General features: G+C 40.7%; 1 protein-coding gene across 1 annotated transcript in view; it reads left to right on the top strand.

Moving 5' to 3' along the window:
* Nucleotides 1-619: 619 nt before the first annotated feature.
* Nucleotides 620-21,514, top strand: part of gabrb1 (gamma-aminobutyric acid type A receptor subunit beta1) — a 78,452-nt gene continuing 57,557 nt past the window's right edge. The window contains exons 1-3 of the mRNA XM_042500743.2: nt 620-1,709; nt 1,788-1,879; nt 1,958-2,025. Of these exons, the coding sequence (XP_042356677.1) occupies nt 1,630-1,709; nt 1,788-1,879; nt 1,958-2,025 (240 nt within the window). The 5' untranslated portion in view covers nt 620-1,629. The remainder of the gene's footprint in view (nt 1,710-1,787; nt 1,880-1,957; nt 2,026-21,514) is intronic.

The following is a 21,514-nucleotide window of genomic DNA, read 5'->3' as shown; positions in this document are numbered from 1 at the left end:
TCTGTCAAGCTGACACAAAAAAGGCAAAAATAATGAGGTGCAATACATACTTTTCATTTGAAAAGAAAATAAAAAAGTGAAAAGTGAATATGTGTTTACACCCATTTGCAATGATGCCCCTAAATAACACCAGGTGCTAACACCTGCCTTCAGGAGTCTTGTAATGAGTTAATTAAAATCCACCTGTGTGCAATCAAAGTGTCACATGATCTCATGTACACCTGCTCTGAAAGGCCCAGGCTCTGCAGCACCACCAAGCTGCTTTTGTAATTATAGATTTATTGGCTTTCAAAGTATCAGATTATATATATATATATATATATATATATATATATATATATATATATATATATATATATATATAACCTTTTACTTAAAAGGGTTACAAAGGGTTACAATAGTTTTAGGAAACCTGACTACATTTCTACCTAGAGTAGCTTTGCTGTTGTTAAACCTCTTGCAGTGTGAAATAACCGGTAGCTTTTCTATGAAGTAGCTTCCTGAACAGTGGACAGAAATGTACTATATCAACATTTTTATTCTGGTGACAGGGTTGCCTCGTTTTTACTAGTATTAGTTAGTATTTCTATAACTCTTTAATGGTTATCTCAGGTTAGTGGGTAACTGGAAAGAGTTGTGGGGTTCTTGAGGGAGCTGTGGCAGTGCAGGTGAGTTGATGATCAGAGTTCAGGAAATCTTCCAGTGTCAGGAGTTCTGAGGAGGCTGCAGTGGTCCTTCAGGGGTTAACTGAGAACTTTAGAGATGTTTCCAGGAGTGACCCTGGGGAATCATTTTATTCGTTCATTGAAACTGTCATGAAAATAACAAAAATTAGATACCACAATGACAATAACCATGCTGACAGCTATAAGTGTGTGAGCTATGAGTTCTGACGGGTTAAACAGTTCTTCTCCATTCCCTTCACGCCCTGCAGCCTGGAGCAGAAGCCATTTCAGCTCCCGCACACCGGATCTTATCTCCTCTCTCATCAGCTAGTCGTGCGTCGCATTTTTTAATGCATTTTCTGGGATTTTTAAAAAAAACAATTAATTAAGTTGGTGTGCAGCCCGTGACGCGAGGTGAATGGGATCCGCTTCGAAAAAACTGCGCAGCTCTCCTCAGACGTGCTTGTGTTGCATGACGCTCTCTCTCTCTCTCTCTCTCTCTCTCTAAAGGTGACCGGGCAGCCGCGCTCGCTGCTCATTATTTAACGTCTTCAAATTGAGCGGCAGCGGGAAGAAGGCGAGCTTGACGCAGATCACTGCTGCGTCTACTGGAAAAAAAAAAAAAAAAAAAACTGCCGGAGGGTGCTCTGTCTCTGTGTGTGTGTGTGTGTGTGTGTGTGTGTGCGTGCGTATGTTGACATACAGAGCTGGGAGAATGTATGTGCCGCTTCATGCGCCAACTCTTCACGTGAAGTCTCCACACCTATAGGCTGTTTTTTTTTTGTTTGTTTGTTTTTTTCTCTCTCTTCCACCATCGCGGCTCCATTTTCATCCAAATTGGTCTCACCTTGCCGCTGACGCTTGGATGTTGATAAAACGACGCGCATGCGTTGCTCTTGGAATAATTGTGCAGCCTAAGTTGCATCCGTGAGATCTTGTGTCAAAGTCTGGATCGGAGTTAGTGATGTGGACTACTCTGGAGCGCGGATGCTGGGGGGTCTGCTGCTTGTCCCTGCTGGCGACTGTAGTCTGCGGGGCGCAAAGGTGAGATCTGATCATAACAGCACGTGCAGCTGGGGGATTTAACGTGTCCTTATGTGAATTTTAACGTTCTGTCCACAGCGCCAATGAGCCCAGCAACATGTCATACGTGAAAGCCACCGTGGACAAGCTGCTGAAGGGCTATGACATCCGTCTGCGGCCTGATTTTGGAGGTAAGAGCTTCATGGAGCCAACATGTGACGCGCGGACTGGGGTCTGATGCGCACTAATGTTCCGCTGTCATGTTTCAGGCGCCCCCGTGGACGTTGGCATGAGCATAGACATCGCCAGCATTGACATGGTGTCTGAAGTCAACATGGTAAGTTTTTTTTTTTTTTTACCTCTCCACATCCTTCCCCGATGCGGTATGAGATCCACGTGACAGTTTGTCGGGCGAGTTTTGTGCAGCGCAGGAGGAGAAATCCGTGTCAGTCCGGTTCGCCTCTTTACTTGGTGCAGCGCCGCTCCTGAAGCAAACTAAAAAGACCCCCCCTCCCTCGCTTTCTCCCTTCCTCCTCCCCCTCCTCCTCCTCCGCTCCCCTTTTCAGCACCATGGAGAGATCCGCAATGTGTCAAAGCCCATCCGTATGCATCAAGTAGCCCACTTCCCCGCGGTGTCACAACCGGCGAGGGCTTCGAATTAAAAAAGGCACAGAGAGAGACAGACATGGAGAATGAGATGAGATGAGAGAGGCTGGTTAGTGATTCCACGCACGCATCTGCGGCCGCAGCATGCGTGGAGAAGCCCGGTGTTAGAGAAGCCCGGCTATATAGCGGCAGAGAGGGAGGAGGGTATGGACATCAGGCAGAAGAATAAGACGTCTGTGTGCATGCTTTGGCCATTTTTTGGCCTCAGTGCAGTAATTACATAACGGCTGTCAGTGAGTCAACAGGAGGAAGGAGGCCCAGAAAAGCAGAGTGTCTGCAGAATATGATTTGACCACTTAATACAGAGCACAATGCAGCGCTGCCAAGGTGTCCAGGGAATACACACCGACTGTGTTTTATTGCACAACCAACTGTGTGAGGTCGGCCAGACATAACATATGCAGCTATTAACACATGAGCATTGAAACTGCTGCTGCCTCACTGCAGCTTTACAGTCTGTGTTTTGTTGCTGCCTTTACCAGAAGTCTTTTACTGGATCCTTCTTTGTAAAACTGAGGTATAGCTGGTGTTATTTTTATAGTTTTTCAAATAATATCGACAAATCCAGTGGTGATACCTGGCAGCCATACCTGAGTACAGATATCTCAGCAGAAAATGACTTTGGTAGAAGTTAGAGTCACCTATAGAATATAACTTGAGTAAAAGTCTTAAAGTATCTGATATTTACTGTGTTTAAGTATCAAAAGTAACTTTATGATATTAAATATATTTAACACATGGAGATAATGAGCATGTAAACTGCTGCTGTTTTACTGCAGCATTACAGTCTCTGTTTTGCCTTTATCTTAAGTCCCTGCACCTTCTTTGTGAAACAGAGATGTACCTGGTGTTGTTTTTTTTTTGTTTTTTTTTTCATATAGTGACAAATCCAGTGGTGGATGATACCTGACAGCCACAACTGAGTAAACGTACAGATATCTTAGCACTATATTATTTTGGTAGAAGTTAAATACACCTATTAGAATATTACATGAGTAAAAGTCTGAAAGTGTCTGATATTTTCTATACTTAAGAATCAAAAAATAATTTTATGATATTTAACATAGAGATAATGAGCATGTCAACTGCTGCTGCTTTACTGCAGCTTTACAGTCTCTGTTTTGCTGCTGGCTTTACCATAAATTGGTCATTGGATCCAGGTATACTGCACCTTCTTTGTGAAGCAGAGATATAGCTGGTGTTATTTGAATATTTTTCTTATGTCAGCAGATCCAGTGGTGATGATACCTGACAGCCATATCTCAGTACAGATATCTTATCAGAAAATGACTTTGGTAGAAGTTAGTGTCACCTTTTAGAGTGTTACATGAGTAAAAGTCTTAAAGAATCTGATATTGATTATATTGAAGTATCAAAAGTAATTTTATGATATTAAATGTACTTAACACATAGAGATAATCAGCATGTAAATGCTGCTGCTTTACTGCAGCGATACAGTCTCTGTTTTGTTACTGTCTTTTTCTTAAGATGCTTCTTTGATCCAGGTGTACTGCACCTTTTTCTTGCGAAACAGATACAACTTGTGTTATTTTTATGTTTTTCGTGTGTCAACAAATCCAGTGGTGATTGATACCTGACAGCCATATCTCAGTATAGATATCTCAGCAGAAAAGTTAAAGTACCTATTCGAATATTCCTTGAGTAAAAGTCTCAAAGAATGTGATATTTCTATACCTAAGAATCAAAAGTAATTGTCTGATATTAAACACATGGGGATAATGAGAATGCCAACTGCTGCTGATTTACTGCAGCTATACACTCTTTGTTTTGTTGCTGCCTTTACCATAAGTCCCTTATTCAGTTCATGTATACTGCACCTTTTTTAGTGAAACAGAGATATTGTATAGCTGGTGTTTTTAATTTACTTATGTCAACAAATCCAGTTGTAGATGATATCTGACAGCAATACCTGTGAAAAGACCCAACCAACACGTGGGTTTGTCTCTCAATACTCTTTGATGTTGACAGGAAGGAAAAATCTGTCTATTACCGAAGACAAGCATTTTTTAAAAACAGCTCACAAATACATAGTCTCACTTTATAAAAAGCTTCACCAATTTCCTAAAAAAGCAACAGTAAAATGATACTGAAGCAGAATTTGGAATTGAATTTACATTGAATTTGGGGAGAAAACTTTGTTTATCTTGCATGCCTCCACAGCGAGCAGAGAATCCGAAAAAGTGCAAACATTCTTCATGAATTGAAATAAACGGGGTCCACATTTAACAACAGCAAAACTATTTCAAAACACTTGTTTACAAACTCACACAAACTGGCATTGTATAATCCAAGTCTCATTTATACAGTCGTGTGCTCAGTTCCTCCCAAACACATTCATTTTCACTAGAACATCACAATTTATTAGTTAGGATTCATAATGGCACGCTACTTGGATGCTGAAGTGTTTTAAATGTTAACATTATATTGAAAATGCGTGTGTTTGGGAAGTACTGAGAATACAACTGTATAAATGAAACTTGGATTATACTGCAGCAGTTGTGTGAGAGTTTGCAAATGGATGTTTTGATATATTTTTACTGCTGTTAAACATAGACTCCATTTACTTGAATTCATGAATAATTTTTAGCCCTTTTGGATTCTCCGTTCACTGAGAAGGCACGCAAGAAAAACAAAGTTTTCCTCATAAATTCTACATAACACACATAATACAAATGGTCTTTTTGAAGTTGAAGTATTTCTTTAATATATCTGTCTTTTCCCACACGGATGCATTAGAGTGGCAGTCATTGTTGTTGTACTTATTGTTGTTGTCCTTGTTTTAATGTGATGTCATATATGCTTGACCAATCACAATGGACAGCACTGCCAGCAACCTTTGAAAGTATCTGGATTTAGTAACAGCCTGAGCAATGCCTAAATATAGTTTCCTAGGAACTTGTCCTCACAGAAGAAGCAAAGTGCCAGAAACAAAGGAAGAACTTGTGAGAGTGGAAGCATGTGATGACTGAGACCAGTGCTGGGATATGAAGGATCTTTTGTCATTGGCTTATCTTTCTTGCAACTCACATTCAAATACATTCATGTTCAGCATTGTAATAACTTTTGCTGAGTTGGAGTCATTCAGTTGTCTTTCAGCCTGAAACTGTAATGTGTCATTTTGTCTCAGAGGCTAGGCTGAGAGGCTAACTACTGTTCAGTATATGTAAATTGAGAGAGTGTGCTCTCATTCTGAACTTATGAAATAGCGCCGCTCTGTCAGTGCTTTCGGCATACGCATGTGACGCCAAAAGCCAGCCTCCACATCCAACTGGGACGTGGCTGGATGGTGTCAGATGAGAACGCGCTCGGACAGAAGTGGTGGCATTGTTATGATGCGCTGGTGGATGGCTGGAGGGCACAGAACCGTTGCGTGCGCATGACATGTTGAAGGACAGAGTCAGGTAATAATGCTGCCAGTAACCATGTAATATAAGAACTGTGAGTGTGCCTATAGGACGGGTGGGGAGGTGGATGAGTACCACAAACAATTGACTTTCATGCAGGAGTCCGCAATTTGCTTTCTGTGTTGATGTGTATGTTTTTTCCCTACATTTCATCATGTGCTCCTTTTGCCTAATCCTACCATCATGACCGTCAAGTTCGTTACCATGTTCTCCTGTTGTGTAAACATAATGACGTGCTGCTTCATCCCACCATGTGCATTTGTTGACATCACTGTAATGGCATCCCGGGGCGTAAACAGCTGACGCAGAAGGACACCTAAAACGTCATAGGTAGATGCAGAGGTCACTGACAAAGCGACACCATGTGACCAGTTGATTGAGAACATGTTGATTTGGACCAGTATGTTGCATGATGGCTCTTTCCTTGTAAACTATGAAGCCTTACACAGGCTAACCACAGCAACTACAACTGTGGTCATATTTGATTTATGAACAAAATTAAACTTTTGGATCTTTGTTCTATCTTGTGACAACATTATCTGGTTTGATCTTCCATTGTAGAGAAAGCAGGGTGTAAAAATTGCAGTAACTACAAAATCCAACCAAAACCTTTGGCAAACTGCAGTAGATATAGATACTGCATTGTGGACAGTTTTTCTCAGCTTCACTGTCAGTGTAGTTACTGCAGTTAGCCTTCGTAGGGCAGCATGGATGTGAGGGGATTGTGTTTATGGACTTATTGCTGTGCTGTGATTGTGAGCCGTGGTTATGAATTGTTTAGCAGCTTGAATTGGGGCTGTCAAAGGTACTGATGGGAAATGGATGGAGCCCAGTGCCCAGTTCTGATTGGACCGTGTCTTTCTGGGTCACTGATTGGACCGGGGTGTCCTGCCTGATTATGCATCTCAGTGAAAACAAGGATGGGGAGGGCGTGTTATTGCTCCATTTGATGGAAGCTTCTGGCATGAGATGCCACTTGAGCGGGAGCCAAGCTAAACCAGAAGGCTGAATGGTTTTATGACACATGGGACGCATTGATTCAATGTAGAAATCTTACTTTGTGGCTTTAGAAAAGTGAGAATTTCTTTTTAAAAAGTGTGTGTTTCAGCTCCCCCTTTTCTCTTCACTTCTGTGGAGCAGATATTGTAGATAGACCCAATCAGTCTAAATTAAATCTCAGTGCCAGGGGGAAATCTTTTACACACAGAAAGTGACAAATTGAATCTTAAGAGTGAAAAATGATGCTGAAACAGCAATGACTGACTGCTCTGTACAGGGAAACCTTAACTCATCGACATCATATTCTCTGCTTCTTCATCACCTTTGGTGGGAAAGCAGTGGTTGTCAGAATACAGGGCATATACTGCCTGGTGTGCAGGTCCACTGCAGATCATCAGGGCGGAATAAAGCTGAAAAGACAATAGATTTTGACTCATCAAACATGTAGCTACAATATTAAAGCTGCACTAAGCAGTATTTATTTATATTAGCAAATGATCAGATGACTATGTGTAATATGCATTGTGTAATTTATAATGACAAACTCACAGAGAATTAACTATTGCAGCTCTTTCATTTTTATTTATTTTTTTTAATTCAGTCTCACGGCTCTCACACCAGCCTCTAGTCCAGCAGCTGTAATTAGCAAAAAAGCTGTGATAAACCCTGTGTGCACAACCTGCTCAGAAGCATACAACAGACACAGATACAGACCAGCTGGTCAACATTTCTGAGCACATATTTAACTTTATCGTAACAATAGTTCATTAAACGTTATTGTAACAATACTTCATTTAACTTTATTGTAACAATACTTTTCTTAACTTTGTTGTAACAGTTCGTCATTTAAGTTTACAATAACAGTTCTTATTTAACCTTAATTTAACAGTACTTATTTAACTTCACTACAACAATACTTATTTAACTTTACTATAACAGTATTCATTTAACTTTACTAACTTTACTAACTTTACTAACTTTACTGTAAATGTAGTTCATTTATTAGGTCTGCATTTTAGTAGTCTACAGTAGTTAAGAGGATTTAAAAATACCATATATTGTGTGTCGCAATTTGGGTTTAAAATCTTGCATAATTATTTTTAAGCCATATTAACCAGTCCTATATTGCAAAACTCAAGATTGGTTTTGGTCTCAAGATCAGTCTCAATAACACTTTTTGAGGGTCTTGGTCTATTGTCTCATGCTCAGACAAAGTCAGAATTCAGAATTTTATTTCAAGACTAGTTAAGATCACAACTGGGGAATATCACTTAACTGCAGTACATTGTGGGATTTATTTGTCACCATCATTACTGTGATTGGATGTGTAACTCCCTTCCTCAAATGCAACAATAACATCACTCATTTTTGATGAGAAGTTTTTGTTAGTTTTATCCCATCTCTCATGATATCTCATACACACATATATATAGTATGGTCATTAGAGAGGTGAATGAATAGGGATCTTTTTGTTTTTCTGAAGGTGTTTGTATGGGAATGTGGATCTTTGAGATCAGTTTGAGAACTGCCCATAGTTTGCATGTTACACATTTTATCCTAAGCGTGTCAGGCAGTGTGGGACTTGCACTGATCTTGTCTCGGTCTTGATACACTCTAGTCTTGGTTGTGACTTGGTCTTGGTTTAAGTGGTCTTGACGACAACACAAAGTCTCTCTTAAGATTTGAATAGAAATGTTTTTTCAGACACAAAATGACATGTGAGGTATGAGATGGACAAACTGTTGGCATGGAAGAAAAGACAAACTGATGATGCTAACATATCAGACAAATCAGTCTAATGGTTCTCAAAATCACTGTCTATATAGAAGTTTTTACACAACTGAAATAGACGGATTATTAGGAACATTTCAGGTGCCCTCGCTTTAAGTTTTAGCTTCAAACAAAGTAGTCTCATCTGGATAAACGGTTGGTTTATTTATAACCTGCCTGATCATCTGACTGCTTATGCTTTTAGCCCCCTCAGACTGTGGTGTCGTGATGTCACCGATCTCAGCAAATTAACTTCATGAGTACAATAACATCATAGAAATGATGGGCAAAACTACAAAAATAAGACCCAAGTTGCAATATACCAGGAGGCATTATGCACAGAGAGCGATGATTGTGAGTTGGTATTTAAAGCGCAATGCAGAAATCAGCTGACAGATTCTCCCCGAGTCCCTCTTTAATAGCCGATCCTCTCAGTTTCTGCTTTGTCCGTCACTTCTCTTGAAGCTTCAAGCCACCATTTCTCAGTCTCCTCTCATCTGTTAGGATGCACCACAATTTCCTTCACACTTCCCCACTGTGTTGGGGTGGTGCACTTAATTGTTCTCACCTCTGATGGGAGAAAATGTTTTGCCATCACCATCACACCATCACACAATCACTGCATCTCATTAAGAGCTTTGATTCTCTGCTCAAACTCAATTTGGCCTGACACAAATTTCTCAAAATTCCACCCAGGTTTAAATGGTTAGATTTTGTGGTGTGATCTATGTATGGAGGTAGGCCCTATATGTTGCCTTTTGGCTATATTATGTTCATATTTAGTTGATTTTACATTTTTCAGTCGCGCCCCCAAAATGTTGCCATTGTACATTTCTGCAAACTCTGGATACATTATATTTAAACATAATTATGTAGCAGATACTTTGAAACTTTACTTTTCAATGTGTGGTTAGGTTTAGGCACAATAACTTCTTGGTTATGGTTAGGTAAAGATAGTTTTTTTCTTAAAATCCTCAGTGTAGGGGGCACAGTCCCCACTGGTGTGCAGCTTAGCAGGCATTGCATGTAGGTGTCACACCAGCCATCACCCCACCCAGCTCCCAATAACAAAGTCAGCTCATAGACCAGATCACTTTAGAAAATGAAATGATACATATATGTATCATATATATATATATATATATATATATATATATATATATATATATATTATGACCAGGCTTTTTAAATTTGTGCTTTGTTTGTTCACTGGTCCCTTTATTTTTCAGTTGAGTAGGTATTCTTTGTACTGCAAGCAAAAGATGTTACCAGCAACTATTGCAGATTTGCAGTGTTTTTTTATTTTTCAAAATGTCAATAAAACACAATTGCTAGATGATTATGTTTCCACTGAGTGATGTCCTGTGACTTCTCCTCAGGTGATAACATTGCAACAAACATGGTGATGGATGTTCAAAACATTAGCAGCTTTATTTCTATTGCAGCCACCACACTAGCTATCATTATTTACAATCCAAGGCCACATAGGCGTGTTATGAAGCAATGATGGAAAGACAAGCACATTAAACGTGGGAGCAGCCACATATGAGGGATTCTGGGAGGTGATAGTCCACGATTTCAGAGGAATTGTGGATTCAAAACTTCCGGATGATCCACTCAACTTTTATGTGATGCAATAACAGCTCTTGTAGCTCCTGCTGCAGGGAGCCAGTTCCTGCTGACAAGCACATAGCCATAGCATCATGTGACCTGGAAAAAAAGTGTTTCCATTGCTGTTTGGTGAAATATGTCTTTTTCAAATCACCTGAACTATCACCTTTTTTGCGATAAATGGGAGTTTTTGTTTTTTTTTTTAAGGAAATGCAGGCTGGTCCACTAGATTTCTTTTCAAGGTTTCTTTTCCTTTGGCAGTGGATCTCATAATCGTTTTTTTAAGCTTTTTTTAGCTATCTTGAACTCTGATAGCTGAATGAGCTTAAGTGATGTCACCAAGGCTGCCCAGAAACATAGAGAAGAGAACCAAACTTATCTCAGCCAAAATTTAAAATATGCCAGTGGATGCCAAAAGTAAATGTGGCTGCTACAGCTGGACACACAGATCACTGGCAGGAAGTGAGCTGAGGGTTATACTGCTTTATGACTAATACAGGGACACAAGGCTGAACACTGTAAATGCAATGAAGGTTCACTTACAAAGGATGTTCCATCGAATGAAAGCCTCTTTCTCTCACGTTTGAATAGAATATATGAAGCATTATATTTCTGCATGGCCCACAGGCCTGAAGGCATCTCATCCAGCGCAGCCATTACTTTGTGCCCAGCAGTCTCCATCAGCCCTCTGCAGTCAGCAGGGAGCACAATAATCCAGCTGCACTGATGCTAAATTAGAGCTGTACCATAAGGTCTGACAGGTCAACTAATTTCATACTAATTCAAAAGGTCAACATTAGAGAACAACAGTGCTACAACCATCATAAAGGTTTACCTGCCTGACATTACTTAAGCATATGTTCACACCTCCCAGTTTTAGCAGCAGTTCACTGTCGCCTCACAGAAAGATGGTTCTCCCTGTGTCACTGTGGGTTTGCTCCCAGTCTAAAGACACACATGCTAATGGTTGATTTGAAATTGCTTGCAGTTGTGATTGTGAATGGTTGTCCATCTCATTGACTGATTCTTCAGCCCATTCTCATTCTGAAGTTGTCAAATACCACCACTGTGTCAGTGATTCCAGTGTAAGATACTGACTCCAAAAGCCACCTTTCACGGAGGTATGATACACTGTCGGGCAGTGTCACTTTGTAATGTGGAATGTGAAATATTTTGAGGTGGTATATTTCAACGGTGCATTTTTTGCACTTAACAAAATGTTACAATTTTGTTTCCACAGTGTATTTGAGAAATATCTCAGGAGCTGAGCTGGAAATTGTGCCATATGCATTAACAGAGCAAAATTATCAAAAAATAAAGAATGAAAAGTGCATAAAATGCGCCAAAGGGTTAACAGAAGTTACCGTTGTTAGGGTTAGGAATAGAAACATGGTAATAACTCAAGTTCACTGGGTTTCACTTGGTCCCACACAACTGTTCTGGGGGAATGTTTTTTGTGACCCATTCACTCACCCAGCATGCTTTTTTATGTTGACTACTTATTTTTTTACTCCCGTCAGTGCATTGGTCACATGTTTGCAACCGTCCTTGATTACGTCGGTCATATACATATTGTGGCGCATTACTTTTCGCAAGTATACATTTGCACAGTGCATGAGAACAGCCTGACCAACCTAACTTATTCCTGCGAATGCTGGGTTTGTTTATTTATGGACAAAGAGCCAGGTGGAAGAAGCGTCCTCCCTCAGATTTTCCGGAGGACATTTCTCATGTCACAGTGTTACAAATCAAGCGACCTTGTCCCTGACATTGACGTGAAGCCGGCAGACAGGGCCTGTATGCTTGTGAAGCTCTACTGAACTTGGCAGTTAGTGAACAGATTACAGGGAGATTTCAGATCATTGTCAGGACCGTACTGGCCTTAGTCATCAGACATGCTGTGCTGTCAGAAGCAAGAGCAGCTGGTGAGTTAAAGCGACAGTGATGCGACATGAGGTTTCGCTGCTCGCTCGCCGAGGTCCGACTCCTTCTCTCAGCATGCAGACTGATCAGCTGTGGCACTGTTTCTGCCCGGGTGATGCACAGCGCTCTCTGCAAAAAGGACCACGGCGTGTATTCATGCCTAGATATACGTTTTATTTGTCCCGCGGATGTCAATGGCGATCCCAGCATTCCCTGCAAATACAAGGGGGACTCTGCAGAGGATGTGACACAGCTCATCTAGACAGATATTACAAATGGTTTTCTTTGAATAGTATTCTGAAATCCATGTGTTGGGCCATCATGTTCTCATCCTCAGTCGTCACATATTGCTGCTTTGTCAGCGGACTTCTGCGTCTACATATTACGGTGCATGCCCACTATATGCGACCAATTCGCCTCAATTCACCGCTGCCCTGCCCCACTGTTCACCTGTATCCATCTGCAATCTTCAACCCCCTTCCCCTCGACCTTCAGGCACCCTTGCTCCTTATATTATGTTGTTACCAGCAGCATTTCAACCTGACAGCGTATCATATGGCCATATGGTGCCATGTTCTCAGCTGATGCCACCCGTCTGCATGTCATGCTGCTGCAGCACGTACCGTCCAGCCAACCAGTAGAATATCATATAATAACACCACAAAAGTTTCTGTCCAGCCATGTTATAAACTGACGTACCATACCACAGCAGAAGGTGGCTTTTGGTGTCAGTATCTTACGCCAAAATTCCTAACATGGCGGCGGTATATGAAGACTTTCTGCAGGTAGTGTTATTTTCTTTAATTTGTCAGCTGCACAAAATGGACTATTTTTTGGCAATCTCACTGTAAGTAGTAATTTTTTGCAATACATTGTGGTCCCAGCTGAATAAATGAAGAGAACAATCTTGAGATGCTGTAAGTACAGCAGAACAAGAGGGCAGGAGTCAAAGTTTTTTTAAATTCTTTTAATTTTTTTTAATGATGGTTATGCTGAATGTTTTTGAGCAGCGACAAGATTTAGAATAATTCCAGACCTGGATTTTATATTTGTGCAAATTAACTAACCATATCATTGTCACTTTACCTTGCATTTCTTTTCTGTTCTGCTCTGTTCAGTTCTGTCTTTTTTTTTACACCACTTATTACTTTTTTTTAACTTCATCTATTCTAACTGCTGTCTTTGTGCTGCTGCAACAATCAAGTTTCCAGCAACCAAATCAGAAGTGTCTTTACTGGCCAACTATGAGTACATATATAAGGACTCTGACTCTGCTTTCTGCTGCTGTAAATGTACAGACACAAAATAAAATGAATTAGTAAACAGCAGGACAATAGTGCAAAGGGTGCTGAACAGATATGAAATGATTCATCTAACAACTTGCTTTATGTACATGATGTGGGTGGATATGACAATATAGGGTGCATAGATTTGTTTTTGACAGGGATGAAATGTACGTGTTAGAAAACAGTGTGAAAAGAAATCTGGAACAAGAACAGTAGATGATTATTTCAGGGTTACTTAACAAGAATTGCTCCTGACATTATGTTAAACATCTTTTTAGTACTTCAGACTGGTCTTGGTCTAAAGATTGGTCTCAAGACCAATTTTTAAGAACTTGGTCTCATCTCTGACTCGATATTTACTCTTCTCAGTCTTAGACAGAGGACTCAGGATTTAATTTTAAGACTAGTCAAGCCCACTTCTACAGGGACATCACTAAACTGTACAAAACAGGAATGTGGAGTAACAATGTTTAAGATGAGTCTAGCTTCTTAGCGACTGTTTGTATTTGCTCAAAGAAAACAATGGTAAGCTCTCATTTAAAAAAATCATCTCTGCAATGCCTTTTGATTATTACAGTATATCAAGACATTTCTCATGGTTCATGTGGTCTTGACTCGGTTTCAACCCCTCAAAATCTTGGAGCCCAATCCCAATATGACCCTTGCCCCCACCACTTAGCCCTTACCTCTCTGTTTTATGTGTTCATGTCTAGGGGTAGGGAGTCTCGATTCTTGTTGGAATAGGTGGGTAGGATGAAAGGTTGAGGCCCTCTAAACAGAAGTTTTTAAGGGGTGCGATTAAAAGTAAGGGTTATAAGCAATAATTATCAAGATAACTGAGACAAGTTTACAGCACGGCAGAAGGGGTTTCCAGCCATTAGGTGAAAACAACCCCACTAAAAATAGAATAGTCTTTTCTTTGCATTTATCCAAAAAAATCCACGTTCATGTGATAACATTATGAAAATGAGTCTCATGCGAAAACGCTGTAGTATGCATGCCAGGCCAGTAGTTGGTGGTATAACTTTGTAATGAAACACAATAGAAGAACAGCATGTGACATCACTGTTCTCACAGGATCCCTGCATTGCCAGTTTACACAGCCGCAGAAGGGGGGGCATTTTCAGAAGATTACACTCTGGAAGCCGGTTTCAAAAGTTTGCATTTCCAGACCCCAAAACACCGTTGTTGTGTGAACTAAAGGCCAAACCGCAGCAAAAGTTTAAAGTTTCATGCAAGAACTGTTGCTGTGTACAAAGCCCCATCCATGCTCGGGGGCTACCGGGCATCATGTGACAGTGTATTTGTTTTTCCTCAGGTGCTGTGAGGGTAGGGTTGCCACCTTCTGGGTGGAAAAATAAAGGACACCTCGTTGCCCCAGTGCAGAGTTTGTGTTTGTGTTTTTTTATGCATACATGTAAAGGCCTTGGCTACTCTCAACATGAAAAGGAAATAAAGAGTACACGAGAAGAAATAGTTGCATCATTTCGATAAAAATATCAGATTGTAGACTGTCAAAATACTATGTGGTATATTTGAAAGACATAAGACAGGGTATGGATATGTAGGAATTGTGAAGTTAAACCTTTGAAGACCTATTTTAAGACACTTTCCATGGCCTACATTCTAAGACCATGCTGCGACTTCACTGTCTTGTGTGAAATATAACTTGAAGATGCCATCATAAACTTACTTGGGTTAACCTAAATAATCACTGAGCCTATGTGTGATGGATGGATTTTAATTAAGCTTACATTTAAGCCATCATTTCCCTGTTCATGATCTTTTTTATTTTATTCAGCATTTTGCAGCAATTTGAAAAGTCTGTTTAAATGTGAGAGCTGTTAATTAATTGTCAATAATCTGTCCGATGTTCTATGATGATGATTGTGGTGTCACCTTGAAGATGGTTTAAAAATTGGCTTTAAAGCCCAACGCTCCTTCTGGGGCCTTGCAGGTATCACAGCATGATTGTTACAAAATAGTGCCCCATCTTAAAAGTTTCTAGTGATGTTAATATCACATTCTCTATTCCTCTATTTAAGTTCAACATGAGGGAGCATTCAGGAACTGCGTGTTCTACTGTACTTTGCATGGTGGTAAAGAGAACAAATATCAGGTCACTCCACCTTTGTGACTTTGGCCTTTTCCACACCAGATGGGGTTCAGTCTCTTTCTGTCTGCAGCTCTTCATTGCCCACATCCAGGACTGCAGCCTTTCTGTAGCTGAACTCCAACAGTCTGAGTTGTGTTTTGTTGCTGATGAGGAAAAGTAGATTTGTTATCATGGCAACCACAATGAATCGCTCTGACTCAGCGTGGCAGTGTACTTCTTTGTTAATCCTTGAGTATGTCTGCATGAACTCTTGAGTGCTGTGTGCTTTAATGACACATCTCCTGATAGACAACACCGTCCCCAAGGCTCTAGAAAGCTTGCCGCTGCCAACATCAATCAATAGCATCAGCACACAAGCAATAAACAGCTCATCAGCTGTTAATGAAAATGTGCACATTGCCTTCAGTCCCATCAACAACTGTCTGTGCATTCCACTGACAGCCAGCTAATAAGATCACATAGTAGTCCATGGATCTGATAGGTTTGTCTATTAGCTGTCATTTATTAGCAGAAAGTAAGTAGCCTGTGAGTGCTTTGGAGTGGTTTTACATCAACAGACCTGGTACTGGCTTGAAAATTAGACTGATAACATTTAATCCTTCAGTGTACTTGACAAGGCTCAATGAACATATGTGACGATCTAATTGAGTTTCCGTATTTTTCTGACTTGATTTTGCCGTGCATTTTGAGGTAGCTGTGTGTTATCTGTGTACGTCCTCCCGGCAGCTGTTATCGATCGGCCCGGCAGAGTGATGTGTCCGGCACCACCTCAGGATTAGGATTTATGAAGACGCTCTGCAGACGGCACATATCAAGGTGTCAGGATGTGTCCTGCTTTTCCAACAGCTCATTCAAAGCGGAGTTCAGCAGGGGTTATTCAGCTGTAATGTGCTACATACGTATGGGCAGTTTAACTTTATAGACGCCTGTAATTCAGTAACTGCTGTTACATCAAAATGACAAAGACATAATAAGACTAACTGTAATGGGACTACAAGGGGACATATAAAAACAAATCCAATATTCAGGCAGAATGTAATAGTAGAAAATTAAATGCTTGGTTCACAACTTTTCTTGAAACCTCAGTGGCATCTAGCCATGCAGAGAGTTTGGCTTTTATTTGTCTGGATATATATGTCTCTGAGTTTTCTGCCTTCACCCCAATCGATGCAGAATGGAATGTTATTTGTGGTGTTTGCAGTATTGAAACATGACATTTGGAAAGTACAACAGCAACATTTATTTCCAGAAACAGTCTACCACTCTTGGTAGATGAAGATTGGTAGAAAGAAAATAGTTACTACATGAAACTGCTCACAACAACGTCTGTAGATTATGTTGAGTAACCTGGCCAGGATTTCTGGAAAGAAACACTGCTATTAAGTTTTTCAAATGTTTTTTTTTTTTTTTTTTGGAGTGTCATCTAGCTTCATTATATTGGAGAGAAAGCAGAAGGCAATATAGACTGATAAATAGCACTACAGGTGAGAAGATAAGTATGTATTTTTGATTTTGGGGCTAACTGTCCCTTTAATATTTATTTAGTTTAGTTTAAAATAATATACTCCAACATCTCACCACCATGTGGGCCTACAGCTGAAGCTAGCCACATTAGCAGCTAACTTCAACTGGCTTACCTTCCAAATAAACACCAAAAACATCAAAATAGCAAAACTTATGTCTTCGACCTTTAGTTTTGCAGTGAATCCCACTGTGTACTGACCCTCATTAAGAAAGACTTTTGCAGTTGTTTTGGGGACATTTCAGCATAAAGCATACTGGTCAATCCAAACTGGTCAATTACGTGCGCTCTGTCATTGCTTTGGGAGTATGGGTGTGATGCCAAGAGCCACCTTCCACGTCCAACTGAAACGCAGCTGGACAGCGTCTGATGAGAACTCCCTCAGACAGAACCGGTGGCATTGTTGTTATAGAACTGTAATTATATGCCTGCGGACGGCCAGAAGGCACTAGACACATCCACATGCAACACGCTCAGGCGACGTCACTTGAGAACGCATGAACACATGAAATGCTGAAGGACAGTGTCAGGTGATGACGCTGCAGGTACCAACATAATATCAGGTGTGCGAGTACACTCATAAGAGGGGCGGGTGGGGAGGTGGATGGGTCTCACGACCATCTGAATTTCGTGCAGGAGTCTTGACTTCACTTCCAATGTGGATGTCCATTTTTTTTCTACACCTCACCATGTGCCTCTTTTGTCTAAACCTACCCATCCATGACTTTATCGCCTAATCCTAATCATTATGATGGTCCACTTTGATTGCCATGTGCTCATGTTGTGTAAATATAACTACCGTGCAGCATCGTCCCACCATGTGCATTTGTTGTTGTTGTCGTAATGGCATTTTGGAGCGTAAACAGCTGTTGCATAAGGATACCTACAATGTCAAAAGAAGACACAGAAGGTCACTGGCAGAGCGGCATCATGTGACGAGTTGGGATGAGAGCTTTACATCTTCACATCCTCAGCACATGAAGACTTTTCTGTTGGTACTTGCAGCCAACAACACAAGTAGTGTGCTTTACTTCTGCAGTGTTACCAGGTCTGTGATAGCGGAGAAATCACAATGGCAAAGATCCAGCAGGTCCTCCATGGGTGGTCATGGTCCCCTAACTAAAGGTGGTTCTATGGCACATGAAACCCATTTGATGTATCATCCAGCATCAAGTCTGAGACAATCTCATTGTCACATTTGTTTTCTGATAAATGGAGCAGCAGAAAAAGAGAGCATGGTTTTCCTTCATACTTTAGGGGTCTCCAGACACACCAAGGACATATATGTGTGTGTTGAGCCTTAAAAAATGCATTCTGCATATGTGACATTTAAACTTTGTTACACTTGAGGTTTTGGTTACTGCTTGAAATATGCCAGCCAGCGTTTTGTCTCCCGTCTGGGAGTATCTCGTTTTGCCTGAGTCTATTAGCAGCTCTGGCTTTCCACATGTTAGCCTGTCCAGACAGACAGAGCCATTAGACAGGAGGTTAATGGAGATCTATTTGATCACATGGTCAAAGATCGTGTGTCTGAGAAGAGAGATGAAGAGCAGGACTGACCTGAGCAGGGCAGGGAGCGCAGCCAACTAGCACAATGTGAGGCTGTGACTTTAGCAACAAATATGATCCTACTGTGTAAGCAAAGAACAGATTCATCAATGAGAAAAAATCTGCTACAACCTTACAGATCCTCTAGGGTATTTGAGTCAAAAAGAGAAAAGTAATGATTATTGGAGTAGCTCAGAATCCCTTGGAATCACACTCATATAGGACTTTCCTGCTCATAATTTATGTCCACTGCCACCGTGCGCAGGAATGCAGGGAGTGCTCCCCTTTATGTAGGAACAGTTGTATGTGCAGAGGCCGGATTTGTTTATTTTTTAATAGATGTCAATGGAATTGGTAGTTTCCTTTCTTCTAAAACAGAACCTCATAGTTCTTTGACTTGCTGGCACTAGAATTAACGGTTATTTAGTCAGTAGTGGCTAGTCATCTAGCCCTGCAGGTAGTCATATCTCACACGTAGGGCTATCAAATGATTCATTTTTTCAATTGTGATTAATTGCAGGATTTGTATAGTTAATCACGATTAATCAAATTGTTTTAATCACATTTTCAATTCAATTGATTCACTGACAAAGTGAAGCAATTCTTACCAGATTGTCTTGATTAAGAATCAAATGACAGCAATAAACTACATGGGACTGGCATAAAGTGGGCTTGTCTGTAAAGTGCAGACTCATGGGCAGCCACAGAACCATTTTTCATTCCGATATCTTGAGGTCAGAAGTCAAGGAACCCCTGTGAAATGGCCATGCCATTTTTTTCCATTGCCAAAATTTAGTCTAACTTTGGAGCGTTATGTCGCCTCTTTTCTGAGAAGCTAGCATGACATGTTTGGATTCCTCAGTTCTAGTTTCAGTCGATGCTGGTATCATGACTGTAGCTGTAAAACTCAGCCCAGTATAGCCTCTTGAAGACAGAAATGTTGACTTAAAAAAATGACATATTATGTACAGACCTTAATCCCATCAAGATTAACGTGTCAACACCAACAGCTCTAGACACAAGACACAGGAGCCAGGAGCCACGTGGCATTACTGCACTTATTTGGCTAAGCTGAAGGTGTTTCAGGCAACTGCCTAAATAGCGCACAGACACACTGAAGATGAGCATGCTATGTGTCACTGTAATTTACCCAATTGTCCAGACAAATGGAAAAGCCCTTCAAACTTGTTGCAACCGCATTAATCAAGTGCTGGAATGTTGTGTGTCTTATATTAAATGCCGTATAAGAATAGCAAACAGACAGTGAAACAAACAGATGTTTCCTGTGCTTGCTTGGACAACAGTACCTGCCAATACCCCTTGAGCTAATCAATCCTTGGCGGTGGGAGTGATCTCTCTTGTCCTTGTGTTCACTCCTGTCAGAACCTAGACTCCTGAATTGTCACTTTCTACCTGTATGTGAGTGCAAGCTGCGGTTGGCATGGAAACAAGGGGAGGGATGGGAGCATGCTGGTTTGGTGTGGAACAACAAAAGGCCTGAAAGATGGCTGACAAAAGTTTCAGCATCTGTGTTCCAGTAGATTATCATGTCATCTGTCATGATCATTACATTAACACTGGAAATGTGTAACTGTAATCTATAAAAACCTTTATGACACTGAAAAGGATGCAGTTTTCTGCTGAGTCAGAGGAGCATTTTGTTCCATGTCAATGTTTTAATCTAGATAAGAGTTCATTTCTGTGCTTGATTTACCTCATCATCTGATCAGTAGCAATGGGAGATGAGAAACACACCAAAACGTATCATCTATTAGATCGTCATATTCTTTGTGGTGTTTGCAAAAGCAGTGTTTCCCACTAATTGTAATCTATGTGTGGTGGTAGCTAACGGGGGGATCTGTGTGTGTATGTGTGTGTGTCCCTTTTTCATCCTGTGTCCCCTCTCTAAGTTCGGATATTGTCATGGGACCATCAGCGCAGTGCAGGCAGCACTCATCATGAGTTTTTTCCTCAGCAGCAGTGTTAGGGATGTGAGTCTTGGGATTGATAATTGATCAGTCAACCCTTTTAGAGCTTCAGATCAGATTGATCGATGAGAAGAGCAGTTGCTGCAGAAAGCGAGTGGAAGCAAACTTTCACTTTCACTTTGCCTGACGTTCTGCTGCTCTGTCTGTGCCCAGAGTAGCTCTGCCCTCCAGAAGTGTGTGCTATGAATAATGCTATATATCTTTTCACAACACTCACACACTCCAGCTTTAAAAATAGAAAATCAATACATGGCTGCAGCTGTTTTGATAAATGTGTGAAAACCTTGTATAGATTGCGAGATTAAAATAAATCAAGCTGCCACAGCTGACACTATTTGCGTGTTTCCCTGAGTGATATGATTGGCAGCTATTGCGGCAGCATGATACTCAGATTTACCTGATACTCAGGTTGGAACACTGCTGGTGATGACATAATATAAGAGCAATGAGCAGCTATTGGCTGGGAGGATGGATACATCCTCTTAATGTGATGTTTTTTTCAACACCATACCACATGCTTCTTTTGCCTAAACCTTACCATCCGTGCCCTTGTTGACATCCCAGCATTGGTTGCCATGTGCTGTTGTTGCCTAAACATAATCCACAATGTGCTTTTGTTGACATGCCGGCATTGGTAGCAGCATCCAGGAACATCAACAGCAGACGCAATAAGATACCTAGAGCATAATATGTAGACATGGAAGTCCGCTGACAAAGCAGCAACATATGATGACTTGAAATGAGAACGGGATAAACAGGAGTGAAATCCAGGCAATCCAAAAATGTGAAAAACGAGCTAGAATTACATCAAAAAGCCTGTTATAGTGGCTAAATCATTTTAAAAAAGCCTAAATGTTATGGTCTTTGTCAGGCCTTTAAAACAGGGCTTGTAGTGGTTATAACATGTTGGGGTTTTTAATGATTTAGCCACTAAAATAAAGGCTTTTTGACGTAGTTCCTCCTAATTTTTCA

This window comes from Plectropomus leopardus, chromosome 14 (genome assembly GCF_026936395.1).
Source record: "Plectropomus leopardus strain MGB_pleo_1.0 chromosome 14, ASM2693639v1, whole genome shotgun sequence".
NCBI lineage: Eukaryota > Metazoa > Chordata > Actinopteri > Perciformes > Serranidae > Plectropomus > Plectropomus leopardus.
The sequence above is the reverse complement of the archived record's forward strand: the minus strand, read 5'-3'. Positions and strand labels throughout refer to the sequence as shown.